Below are 13,855 nucleotides of genomic sequence, written 5' to 3'. Positions count from 1 at the left end.
GTCACGTGGTGACGAGGAGGCCATCTTTATTCTGGTCGTAGAGCTGTTAGAACTATTGTGAGCCGGAGGCCATCTTACTCTGAGCCCAAGCTCCTCCCTTGCCTTTGTGTAGAGGCCGCGCATGTGCAGTCCGCCTAGCAGAGCTGAGGTAGTGAAGGTGCCGGTACACGTCTCCTCATTCTCCTCGGTCTAGGCCCGGTGTTTGTCGCTGTGTCCTCACACGGTCTCCAGGCCCCCCTCTGTGAGGTGATAGTTTCCAGGCTCCCCTACCGTCGTCGTTTCCCGCTGTCCCCACTATCACGTGTTCCGTCGCTATGGCCTCTGAAATCTCAGAGCAGGAGAAGAAAGAAGTCCTGGCGGCCGGGGATGGGGCGGACAACAACCCCGAGGAGCCCATGGACGAGGACGACGACGTGGACGATGACGGAGGAGATGGAGACGACGGAGACGTGGAGGAAGATGTGATCGTGCAGATCGGGGCCACCTACTCGTGCAAGAGACAGGACGGGACCTACCGTGAGTGGCCAGCCCTCGTGTGTGCGGCCTATGCCCGCCATATGTGCGCACTCTATACGCAGTACACGGCAGATACGCACTGTTATATACACCACACGCCAGATTATATATACTGTACACACCAGATTATATATACCACATGCTATATGTGCACACTGTTATATATACTGCACACACCAGGTTATATATAACACACGCCATATGGACACACTTATATATATACTGCACACACCAGATTATATATACCACACTGCACACACCAGGTTATATATAACACACGCCATATGTGCACATATATATATATATATATATATATATATATATACTACACACACCAGATTATATATACTGTACACACCAGATTGTGCACACTCTTATAAGCACCACACGTCATGTGTATATACTGTATATTTACACACTATATATAATTACATACAAGGCTATGGAGTCAGAAAGTTATTGCCCCCAATTTAAAGGGATTGTCCTGATAACTAGAAATCCCTACACTAGTCTAAACTTCGTTTATGAAAAAATCTATAGTTCCCCGTATTCCTGGACATTTTCTGACTATCCGGTGACAATGTTTCCTTATTTCCAGAACCAGCTTGTCACTGCTACTCTCCACCCCATTATACTTTTTTCTTGACGTGTCTTCCAGTGAGACGGCTCTTCCTTTTGTAATGATTCTGTCTGTGCGCGCTCTTCATTACTGTGCACGCTGCTGCCGCTGGTAATTCGCCACTACAGCGCATCCTCGCATGCGCAGTAGAGATGGATCATTTCTGTATGCCAGTCTTAATAAATATGCGGACTGGCACAGGCAACTACAATCTTATGAAAGGGCTGTGACCTCTTCATAAATCTGTCAAATTTCTCAGCACCAGAATAGAAATCTGTGCCTGGCAGATTATGGCTGGGCAATAAATTGAAAAATAACCAAAACTGTGAATGCGGACCACTGATGTGAATTTGTGCGCGTCAGTTATTTTGGTTTTGCTAATCCCCTGCCCTGGGCTCCTGTGTAGGGTCTCAAACCTTCTCCGGGCTCCTGAATAACACCAAGGAACGCTGACACAAAGATGTCAGAGACCTGAAGAGGACCAGAGGCAGCACCGAAGCCCAGGGGAAGTGAGTGAGGGCGGGTTCACACCTGCGCCCGATCTCCGTTTTTAGGTTTCTGTCTTCTGCCGACAGAAGACGGAAACCTGGCAGACAGTGTCTGACCATGAGCGCCGGTGAGCGTTTCATGCTCTCTGCGGCGAAACCGTTTTTTTTTCTTAACTGGACATAAAGTCCTGCATGTCCAACCTTGTGTCCGGTTAAAAAAAAAAAAAAAAAAAAGCGGTTTCGCCGCTGAGAGCACAAAACGCTCACAGCCGGACAGTTTTCAAACCCATTCAAATAAATGGGTTTGATAAATGACTGCAGGTTTTCGGCTCCTGTCCAGTTTCAGGCAGGAAACGGAAACTTGCAAAACGGAGACTGGGACGCAGGTGTGAACCCGCCCTTACACTGTCAGGTCACCTCTCCAGGGACTCGGCTAACTATGTTCTGTGATCTGGAGAGTTTATAACAATAGCTGATTTCGGGTCAGACATTTTCAATATGAAAGAAACCATCCGCCAAATCTTATGAGGGGTATGGTTTTTAAATGAGACGTGGTCTTGTGAGCGCAATCCGCTCTAAGTATCACTATATCACCATTTTGAGGTACAGATTGGTACAATTTGGTATATGAGGCGGCTCAGACAGATGGCGCGCATAGTGGGTTATGTTTAATGGCACAAAAAAGGTAAAGATTAAACACATTGTAGGGGCGGTTATACATGATAGAGGCAGTTACACGTTGTTGGGGCGGTTGTACATGATAGACGGTTATACATTGCATAGATAAAGAGAAGGTGCGATTAATATAATTAACATAACGACTATAAAGTTGTCCCCATAGTTTCGGCACATGGCTATTGGATAAGGCACAGTAGGAGCCGTATCCCATTATGACTTCTAAGGTGCGATGAACTATCTGGACAAAACAAAGAAAAGGAGTTTAATATGGCTGCAGGCCTACTCCCGGAAGTAATGTAAGATGGAGATGGGCACAGGCTGGCATCCTCCACAGTCTAAATAATCACCATTAATTGTAATTGAGGTAAAATCCCTGATTAATCTTGATTTAGGTAGTCATCGGCTAGCCGGAATATCTACATTCATACACACCCTCACACTGTATATTCGTCTAATAGCCCCTTATATACACATGTTAAAGGCATTTTCCATCTGGAAAACCTGGTGATGGAACAAGTACCCTGTTTCCTCCTGTGCCTCAGTAGGCACTGCCAGAAGTGCAGAGGCACCATTGATACGTCACCGGTACCCAATAGGTGACCTCAGAGTTCAGGAACTAATTACAATGCCGGAAAACCACTTTTCTATCTTGGGGTTAAGTAAAACCATAAAAACCCTTTCAAATATTTGGGGTTCTTCTGAATCTCAACTAAGGACAAGATGTCATGGAATAGAACTATTGAGCAGTTAACTTTTTTTTTTTTTTGGTCGAGGCGCTAAGCAGCTACCTGCAATAAGCTAGAAACAACAGATTTGTTGTTGAGTACTGGAGCTTACTCCCTCTAACTACGTCGGTCCTATTCACTGTCATATCTAAGTGTTTGCCTCCAGTCCCGGTTATTGGTGTGCAAGCTGTACGTTGCAGCTCCCGAGCACACACATCACCAGGCTGTACATGCACGATGGCTAGTAGTCTCCGACAGCACTGCGTAGGTGTTGTGTGGCAGGAAGACGTTAGCATCCTGTTGTAAGAGGATATCTAGAGTAGACAAAGGACTGAATAAAGGGAGTTTACAGAGCCAGATTGGCTGGTGGTGTTTGGGCCTCAATGTAAAGATGTGAGTGGTGCAAAACTAGAACCTTGGTATTCATAACTGAGCTAGTATATTACCATGAAGACACCCGATCTATTGTAGTCTTATCTATACTCAACAAATGTTCATTGTGCTTTCCCGTGGTGACATGGCAGATGTCTAGGCCGTAGCCCAGTTCTGATACCATCTGGTAGTGTTTCATTTTCCCTGTATTAGGAGAACGGTTAGTGTGATTCCCTGTGTATCCTGCAGTATACACCACACTAAGAGGCCGGGTCCACATGGGGTTTTTTCGGTCCAGAGGCGGAGGCCGCCTCAGGTTCCGGAGCAAAATACGGGTAGCTGCGACTGGATGCCAGTGCAGTACACCAGCATCCAGTCGCACACTCCGCTCCGGATTAGGCCGAAATGAATGGGCCTAGTAGGGAGGGAGTGTCTTCAGGCAGATGTCGCGAGGCGAATCCGCTTGAAGGAATGAGCATGTCTCTTCTTTTTTCTGGGAGCTGGAACAAATCTCTCCCGGATAAAAGAACTGACCGGCTCCCATTGATTTCAATGGGAGCTGTCTTTTTGGTCAGAATTTTTGAGGTGGATACGGCCTTCTTACCCTTATCCGTCTGTCCTGTGCTATTATGATGCGGAGCCTAAACACAGTAACACTTTGTAACTTTTCATTTTCTTTAACTTGCAGATGACGCCGAAATTGTGAAAACTAGAATGAACAAGCAGGCCGGCAGGGAGGAGTTCTACGTGCATTATGCTGGTTGTAAGTAATCACTCGGGGCCTGAAGGAAGGGATATCTCGATTCCTTCTCTCATTCTGGTTTCCAGCCTAAGCTGGTAGCTATAAGGAAGGGGGTGGGGGAGTTATTTTTAAGGTGCCGTTCTTCTGGAAATGTCTAGTCCGCATTCTGGAGCTTCTCATCAGTCATCTAAAGCTTCAAGCTTTCAGATTGTTTCATTAACAGACTTCGAGCGTCACTTGCCCCATAAGATCCAGTGTTATGCCGAGCTATCGGTCACTCTTACTCCAGGTGCCACCATTCTGAAAAGTCCTTATCCGGCACTTCTTATGTGGCTTGTGCCACGAGATTTTTTTTTTCCTTTCTGATCTCTTGCTGCTCCGGCCAGCTACTTCTTGCCGAAGGGCGTCTTTGTTGGTCATCGCTTCCATGAGAAGAGAAGTCAGCAGAAGAAAAATCCGTTGCTTACCTATTATTTAACATGGAAAATTCTAAGCTAAAATAAAAAGTAACCACGAAGAACCTTCTAGTCATGGCGAGTCCTTGGGCTTCACTTCCGCCCTATGTTAGCGTTCTTTCCCCTTTATCATCCGTTGCAGCACTCTGGCTGCCTCTTGCTTGTTCGCCTTTTTTTCCCTGGGATTTTCTATTGTCCGTATTACAAGATCGAAGCGTTTTCAGTCAAATTGAATCTTATTATTTAATCCATTTTAAAGCCTTGGCACACGAGGCTTGTAGTGTCCGTGCAGGGGGCGACACGTACTGCTTTGTCCACCTCCCCATTCACCCTCCGTTCCTTCATCACGGTAACGGGGTCTACGTCCTGAGATGGGCGTTATACACAGAAGTTGCATCCTGTCTTTATCTGAATACTTCTCAGTATTTATTTTTTTTTTATAAAAAAAAAAAAATTTTAGTAGGTGCCCAACGCAGAAGACTTTTGACCTCTGGCACACTACTCGCCATTTTTTGTTCTTCTTCTTGATGAATCGTGTTTTCGTTCTGGATGCTTGTGTCATGGTTAGGCTGTATTTCTACACGTTTATGCTCGACCGCCCAGTACTTGCAGTTTTGCAGCTTATTGGGGCAATTCGACTGCAAGTACCTGCTACGGTGGCCGATTGAGCCTCAGCACTATAAACCTCGGTAAGTTAGACCTGACTCAGGCGCTCCCAATCCTTTCTCCTCATTATATTCTGAAATTATATTGCAAGTTCAATTTTTCCTTCACAGTGAATCGTCGTCAAAACGAGTGGGTTGACAAAACGCGGTTGGTGATTCCCAAACCGGTAAAGGAGGTGGCCGACGTGGCAAACGGTACGGGCTCGGACGTTGCCGAAAATGGAAAGGCTTCTCAGAAACGGAAGAATGAGGAAGAGGATCCTGAACCGAAGGTAACTCAAGTCAGCTCCACCAGTGCTCACCACTTCAATGGGATTGTCTGTAATACCGCCGCTCCTTATATGCCGACGTTCACACAAATAAACCCTTTCTATCCTTTGTTTTGATACTGAGATTATGTGTAAATTAAGGTTTCTCAGTTATTTTTAAGCCCGCTTATTTTTGCCGGCTTTTTAAAATCTAGGATATAACAATGGTTTCAGAATTGAAATCGAGGAACATTATTGCATGACCAATAAGACTATATTGCATGGTTAGGACGCAGGGGCCGATCGCTATCGCCCCTTTACCAGACACAAATCCGTTCCTCTGTCACTCTGCAAAGCTGCAAAATATGCCATCACCTCCTGGGGTGGATAAACTTTTTAATTGCTTTGAAATATGTTTTTTTTGTTGTTTGGTTTTTTTTTTTTGTTTTTTTTTGTGGTTTTCTAGTTTGGCCCTTAGGCTAAGGCCACATGTTCCAAAATGCAGCGTTAAATGCAATTCCAAAAAAAAACAAAAAAAGCTTGTGTCTTCCACTCTTTGTGGGGAAATGCAGCATTTTCGCAGGTAAAATTAAAATGCTGCAGTTTCTACACAGTGTTTTTGAGAAAGCGGGGGATGAGAATTAAAAAAACTTCAATTTTTTTTTTTTTTTTTTTATATTTTCCTCGCTGCATTTCCACAGCTGTGGTCTCAGCCTTAAAGAGGTTCTCCTTTGGGGCAACCCCAGTCTATATAGTATTTAGACACTCCGGAGGGGCTGCCCTGCTTGGTGCCTCTTATTTATTTTTTTTAAGCAGTGGGTGGAGACGGACGGATACAATGTGCATCTGTGGTGTGAATGTGCACCATGCAATACAATATTCTTGCAGTGGTTACCCTGTGGACTTCAGCAGCTGTACTTGAAGCAGTTAGCTGATCACTAGTCATCCTCATATTTTTTTTTTTTTTTTTTTTTATTTGAAGGGGTGGCCCATGTGGGGACAACCCTTTTTAAAGTGAATTGTCTTGTGGACAATGATCTGTCAATAATAGTAAATTCAGGTTCTAGGAGAGGCCAAGTCTCCGAGAACAGTGATACCCTTCAGGCGGCCATAATTCTGATTAGTGCACACTATATTCCCTTACAGTACTGTACATCTATAGGGTAATATAGTGCCACTTCTGTACTGTGCTAGGCTTTACTCGCCCCTCAGCACAGCAAAGTTTGTACGTGTACTTGGAACAAGCCTTGAGATTGTGCAGGAATAACTTAATAAATGTTTTCGGGTTTGTATGCTTGCTTTATAATGCACACGTGAAGATGTAGCAGAGCTTTGTTTGCTGTCTCGGTTGCTGCACTGTTTTTGGCTCTGTGCTATGATGTAGCTGTTTTACAATCGTCTGTAAAATAAAGCAAGAAAGTGGAGTTTTGCTATGACAGATGACATTCACTTAGCACTTATTCACTTCAATAACTTATTCAATAAGCATTATATTATCCCCAGAACCTGGTCTAGAATTCTCTCATCTCTGCCAAATCCGTTTTCCCTACGCTGTGCTGAGGAGATTCAACCAGATGTAAACAGCACTGTCCACAACTGGGATACTGATTTGGCTAAACCCCACATCATAGCGTTAAGGCTTGTTGAAAAAGTCGGGCATGATGTTTAAGGGGGCTGCCCCTCGAGGGCAGCAAGCAGAGGCACTGTTTTCTTATTTATATCTGGGAAAACAGATTTGCATATTTTTCCCATAATCCCCCAGTGGAGCGAAAAGGGCTTTTTGTAAGTCGCCCTACACCTGTGAAGGTGATCTCTCCTTAAGGAGTGATATTATCCCCCTTACGGAAACAGCATAAAAAAACAGACAAGCAATTCTGCTCTAAGTCCTGCTGCTAATCCTCTTAAGATGGTCATTTCCCCTTCTAATTGAATGAAACTCCCAGCAATCTTAAGGATTGGCGCAGCCATTGTTAGGCGTCTTGTCTTCATACCAGTGATCTCCTCTTGGCTTTCTACTCGGTATAGCCTTGGGTGCATAGAAGTCCTAAAATGGTCCTGATGATGATCTTGCCAAGTCTCGGGAGGGCTTGGCTGCTCTTGTCAGAATAAACAGACACATAGATGATCGTCTTAGTGGTGGTGGTAAGATATTACCATACAGCTCAAGGCATGTGTCATGGCCATAGTTTACTCTGTATGTGCTTTAGTCTATGAATATAACTAAGGGCTCGTTCACATCTGCGCCCGGTGTCTCCGCTTTCATGTTTCTGTTTCCTGCCTGAAACTGGGCAGGAGACGGAAACCTGCCGGCATTTTTCAAACCCATACAAATGAATGGGTTTCAAAAGTGTCCGGCCGTGATCGCCCGTGAGTGTTTTATGCTCTCCTCGGAGAAACTGTTGTTTGTTTTTTTTTGTTTTTTTTTACCCGGACACAAAGTCGGACATGCAGGACTTGGTGTCTGGTTTAAGAAAACCGGTTTTGCCGTGGAGAGCATAAAACGCTCATGGTCAGACAGGTTTCCTTCTGCCGGCAGAAGACTGAAACCTGAGTACGGAGACCGAACGCTGGTGTAAATCCAGCGTCAGCCGGCCATGCACACAAATTGGCCAAAATAAAGGATTTTGGCCATTTCACCTGCTGATCATTTGAGAGCTATACCTTCAATGGTGGGGGGAAAAAAACAAAACGGCACTTTTAGAAGTTTTAGTTGGTTTTGGGGTGATCGCCAGATCGCTTCCCAACTTGCGCAGACCCTGAGCAAGTTTTCTACAAACACCAACGATCCCACCACTGACCGAGTGGCCACATCACGGCCAATTTTTTTTTTGTGTATAACTAGCCTCGCACAAAAACTTTGATTGCCAAGTAGGTCCATGCAAGGTCAAGGTAGGTCCTAATGTCAGTAGGTGTGACCCGAGGTGCAGCATCACTACTGAGACTTAATCACTTTATGTTCTGAAGTGATGGCTGAAGACCTTCATGCACCTACAGATTCACGTGGCACATTTTACTGACTGAGAAATCAGTTTCTGAAATCCAGGCACTTTTTTGGGGGAGTTTCAGAAGTGTTTTCTTCAAGTAAACACACAAACATGCCAAAAAAGCGTATTTAGAATTTTGTTTTCTGCCTCATGTTCACTTTGGTGGAAAATCGGCTTCTAAAACGCTGTGTGTCACCCTCTGCTATCCAAATCTGCAGCCTAAATATGCATTGTATGAACTGTACCTATCTCTCTTTTGAAATCGGCGGGTAGATTTTGAGTAATATCACCTTACATGCTGACGGAAAATCTTGGGTGAACTTGCCTCTCATCACATCTGGCCGACTCCTAGATGTTCTGAATCCCCCATAGCAAATAATTGGGAGGATGGGAGGATCAGACATGTTTAATGTTTTCACCCCCAATCCTGTAAGCTGTGACCTGAGGTGCCGGCAGTCGAACCTCACCATCAAAAACTTTCGGCTGGGCTAAACATGTACGTGTAGAGTGGCCAAGTGGAATAACTTTCTGCTCCACTAGTGTTTGGATATCAATTATTGGAAATGTACGGCGCGTCCAGTGGAGACAAGCAAATGTTTTAATGCACTAACTACAGTCTCCACGTTTGACCAATAAGTACGGTTTGTTGCCCATCTTGTCAGATGCCTTTACCCTCTTGCGGTAGGAAGACTCTGGAAGGCTGCTGGGCTGTATTTATTACCTATAGTACAATGTTGTTTTTGGTAATCTGTCCGACCAACCTTTCCTTTAGCTCCGGTGCGGCTGCTCTCTACCATCCCCCACCCCTCTTTTCTTTAACCTCTTCTTTTGCAGTAATCTTGCAGAAACGGTCCAGCGGAGATGTGGTAACCAATGCTGGGTAAGCCCGCTGCAGTCCAGCTAGTTATTTTATGAACCATTTCTGGTCAGGGAGTATCATTGCCGAGCACGGCCTAACAATTTTACACCTCAATTCTGCTCAGCGGAAGCCAATTATCCCTTCTTCTCTCATGTATTATGCATTTTAGAAATGGGAAATGTCCACTCAGTCAGATATTTTGTTCTTCTAGAAAGTGAAAATTGAAAGTTCAGTGATGGCGTCTGGGGATTTTGCCGAGGAACTGACTTGCCTTCTGTGCAACGAGCTCTTCAAGGACCCCGTCATGGTGGAGTGCGGCCACAACTTCTGTCGTAACTGCATTGACAAGGCCTGGAATGGCCAGGAGTCCTTCACCTGCCCTGACTGTAAGGAAGAAATCACTGAGAAGAGGTATACCACCAATAGAGCCCTGGCGAACCTGGTGAAGAAGACTGCTGGTACAAGTGCCGTCCTGACCCCGGCTAAACCTGCCGAGAAGCCTAAGCCAGCGGAGAACTGTCCTGAGCACGATGAGAGGCTGAAGCTGTACTGTAAAGATGATGGGACCCTGAGCTGTGTCATCTGCCGGGACTCCCTCAAACACGCAAGTCACAACTTCCTGCCAATCCTGGATGCAGTGGGAGTGTACAGGGTAAGTTGTGAGGTAACACTCCTGTATATTCTGAGGATCAAAGATTTTAGTCTGACTTTAGACATTTAACATGTCTACAGGCAGAGCTGTCGGCCATTGTGGCTCCATTAGAAGAAGCCCTCAAGGTGACTGAACAGCTGACCAACCAACAGAGTGAGAAGGTTGAGCAGCACAAGGTGAGCGTTTATCCCATAGTGTGTTTCCTTATTACACGGGCATATCACCATCCATCCATTCATGAATTGCGGTGTTTTGTCTCCTTACAGACCAACATATCCGAATTCAAGCAACACATTTTATCAGAGTTTGAGAAGCTGCATGCTTTTCTGAAGGAACGAGAGGAGAGTCTTCTGGAGCAGCTTAGAGAACAGGGAGAAAACCTGCTGAAAGAGATGGAGACCAACATGGTGAAGCTGCAGGAGAACCAGGACAATATTAAAGAGACCATAACTATGGCCAACGAGAGGGTGAACGATGATGACTCCATCTCTTTCCTCACAGTAAGCGCCGTTCTCTACAGTATACGGTTCCTGGCCGCCTATATCCTTCATTTAATAACTTTTTTCTGTTTTTGTTTTTCCCTGCTTACAGGACATCAAGTCTTTCATCGAGAAGTAAGTTTCTGCTCTAGTATTAACGTAGCATTAATGTTGTATTTCTACGTAGAGGTCAGTATGACAATATCACACTCTTGTCACCAGATGCCAGACCCAGCAGAAAGATGTGATGTCTTCAGGCAACAGCCTGCTCTCAAAGGATCTGTGTCAAGGAACATTTAGAGGTCCCATTCAGTATACGGTCTGGAAACAGTTGAAATCTTTCATTGTGCCAAGTAAGTGGTGACAGAAATGAAATCCTATAAAAGCCTTCAATTAACTTCGCTGTTTTTGTTTGTTTTTTTTTCTTTACTATGGAGTCTGCTCCTCTTCCAAAAGTACTGGTGTATGATCTCAATTACAGTTTGTAGGTTATACATGCTATATAACAGGAGATGCATTTGCTGTATATAATTAGCCATCAGCCACAGGTGGGGAAAATGTTTTGCATGGGGTATATACAACAGTAGCCATGTTGACTCTGAGGTTTATATGTCCAGGTCAGTTCTAGATCAGCGTCTTGTCACTCTGGTTCCTGAGCAGTGATCCCGATTTTCCCCAGCGCATTGCAATAAAACCGGGCACCTGAGAATACAAACTGATCTCAACCTGCACAAAGCAGGAAAAGTAGCCATGGACGAGAATTTTGGGAAGCTTTTTCTGAGGCAGGAATAGCATTAGAGGGTTCACTTGTAACGTAAACTTGTAAGGGTAAGTTCACACGGGGTATCTTAGTCAGGATTTTGAGGCCGTATCCGCCTCAAAATCCTGACCAAATAGATGGCTACCATTAAAATCAATGGGAGCCGGACAGTTCTTTTTTCCTGGGAGCCATTTGTTTGGGCTCCTGGGGAAAAAAAGCGATATGCTCATTCTTTCAGGTGGATTCGCCTCGCGACGTCCGCCTGAAGACACTCTCTCCTGATTAGGCCCATTCATTTGGGCCTAATCCGGAGTGGAGTGCTCAACTGGATGCCGATGCAATGCATCGGCATCCAGTTGCAGCCACCAGTATTTTGGCCCGGAACAGGTTCCGGACCAAAAAACCCCATGTGACCCCGGCCTAAGGTGTTCTGCAGTAATAAGGTTGGCAAGCCTAGTCTCCTGACTTCATCTCGCCAAGCCTTTATCCAATTAGTTCATTAGGAAATGATTTTCTAGATATCTAGGATTAAAATCATCCGGTTCTCTAAACTTCTATTCTTTCTTTCTTTTTTCTCAGGTCTGACTCCAATGCTTCTAGATTCTGCCACTGCACATCCCAACTTGGTACTTTCCGATAACATGACCAGCGTTAAATATGGAGATGTTAAACTACCAGTCCAGGATAATCCCAAACGGTTCAGCCAGTGCATCCTGGTCCTGGGCGCTCAGGGCTTTGATTCTGGCCGCCATTACTGGGAAGTAGAAGTAGGCGACAAGACCGCTTGGGATGTTGGCATGGCCAGTGAGTCCAGCAACCGTAAGGGTAAGATCAAGCTGAACCCTAAAAATGGCTACTGGGCCATTTGGCTGAGGAATGGCAATGCCTACAAGGCTCTGGAGTCTCCATCCAAGACCTTAGTCTTGAACACCAAGCCAAAGAGAATCGGGGTGTACATCGATTACGAAGGAGGTCAGATTTCTTTTTACAACGCCGATGACATGTCTGCTATCTACACATTCAGGGCCAATTTCACGGAGAAGCTCTATCCCTACCTGTCCCCATTCCTGCATGACTCCGGCCTCAATGCCCAAGCCCTGCGTTTCGTGCACGATTAATGTCACTGTATTTTTACTTTTTGTTTTGCTTGTTACGCCAGAAAATTCGATGGAAAGATTACTGTTTAGAGTTCTTGTTTTAGTTCAAAACGTTGATTTTTGCAATTTAATTTTTTTATGAAAATAAAACTTGTTGAAACTGCTTTTGTGTAATTTCCTTTCCATACACAGAATTTACTTTGTATACGGTGTCATTTTAAGTAAGATGCCGATCATCCCACAATCCCAGGATTTGCACACTACCGGTTATCCAATATTACAATACGTTGAATGTTCCTGTGTATAATCTGCGACCTGATGGTCCTAGATAGCAGCAATGTGGTAGATGACACTTGCTTCATTGTTCAGAGGTTTTACCTAATTTTAAAAGGCATCTTTACATTTTCCATGCCACTATCTCCTGCAACGATCACTGCCCGTTTAGAGAACCTTTCACAAGTCCACTTATTTATTAGGTCATATTTAGAGATGAGCGAACACTATTCGAAACAGCCATTTCGAATAGCACGCTCCCATAGAAATGAATGGACTTAGCTGGCACGTGGGGGGGGGGGGGGGGTTTAAGCGGTCGGCCACCAGCAAAGTCTGTGTGCCGACCGCATCCATTCATTACTATGGGAGCGTGCTATTGGAAGCGGCCGTTTCGAATAGTGGTCGCTCATCTCTAGTCATATTATTTAATAGGCGCTGCTCTACGGATTTTGGTGCAATAGGAATTTTTTTTTTTCTCTAGCCCCCACTCTTCCTGAGCAATCAATGCTATTTTTGTGCTTGATATGCCATAAAAGGGCGGGGGTCAGACAGGCTCAGGTTACAGGTGTGATTGTCAGCTCTGACACTGGCTGTCTCTGAAGCTTTGAACCACCTTACCTGACACCTCTGTCATTACAGAACTTAAAGGGATTCTACCATTAAAACCTCTTTTTTTTTTTTTTTTTTTTTTTTTTTTTTTTGTGGATAAGACGTCGGAATAGCTTTTAGAAAGTCTATTCGTCTCTTACCTTTAGATGTGATTTCCGCCGTACCGTTCCTTAGAAATACCGGTTTTTACTGGTATGCAAATTAGTTATCTCATGGGGATGGGGCCCAGCATTTAAAATGCGATGGGAGTGTGCTCACTGCTGCTTGAGAACACGATCCTGCGAGGCCTCTATCTTCGGCTGGATCCTCCCCTTCTGTCGTCTTCCTCCTGCGTCACCTCCGATGGCTGCGCAGTTGGCTCTGCCAGTGAGACACCAGCAGAGACGAGTGCGAATGCCAGCCGGCGGCCATTTTTGGGAGGCCGCTCCTGCATTGAATTTCGAGCAAGAGCGGCCTCCCAAAAATCGAAGCCGGCCGGCATGCGCAGTCTGCTCTACTAGTGTCTCACTGGCAGAGCGAACTGCGCAGGCGTTGGAGGTGACGCAGGAGGAAGACGACAGAGAAGGGGAGGATCCAGCTGAAGATAGAGGCGTCGCAGGATTGTGTTCTCAAGCAGCAGTGGGGACGCCGCCAG

The 13,855-nt window shown here is 45.2% G+C and overlaps 1 protein-coding gene across 1 annotated transcript; it reads left to right on the top strand.

The window, feature by feature from the left end:
* Window positions 1–94: 94 nt before the first annotated feature.
* LOC142217556 (nuclear factor 7, brain-like) lies at window positions 95–12,432 on the top strand. The gene is made up of 9 exons (XM_075285845.1): window positions 95–516; window positions 4,087–4,161; window positions 5,372–5,532; window positions 9,563–10,003; window positions 10,084–10,179; window positions 10,270–10,503; window positions 10,595–10,617; window positions 10,705–10,835; window positions 11,822–12,432. Exons 1-9 carry the CDS (start codon window positions 315–317, stop codon window positions 12,358–12,360), a joined length of 1,902 nt encoding a protein of 633 aa, XP_075141946.1. The 5' UTR covers window positions 95–314; the 3' UTR covers window positions 12,361–12,432.
* Window positions 12,433–13,855: the final 1,423 nt, after the last annotated feature.

Source organism: Leptodactylus fuscus, chromosome 8 (assembly GCF_031893055.1).
Source record: "Leptodactylus fuscus isolate aLepFus1 chromosome 8, aLepFus1.hap2, whole genome shotgun sequence".
NCBI classification, from domain to species: domain Eukaryota; kingdom Metazoa; phylum Chordata; class Amphibia; order Anura; family Leptodactylidae; genus Leptodactylus; species Leptodactylus fuscus.
The sequence above is the reverse complement of the archived record's forward strand: the minus strand, read 5'-3'. Positions and strand labels throughout refer to the sequence as shown.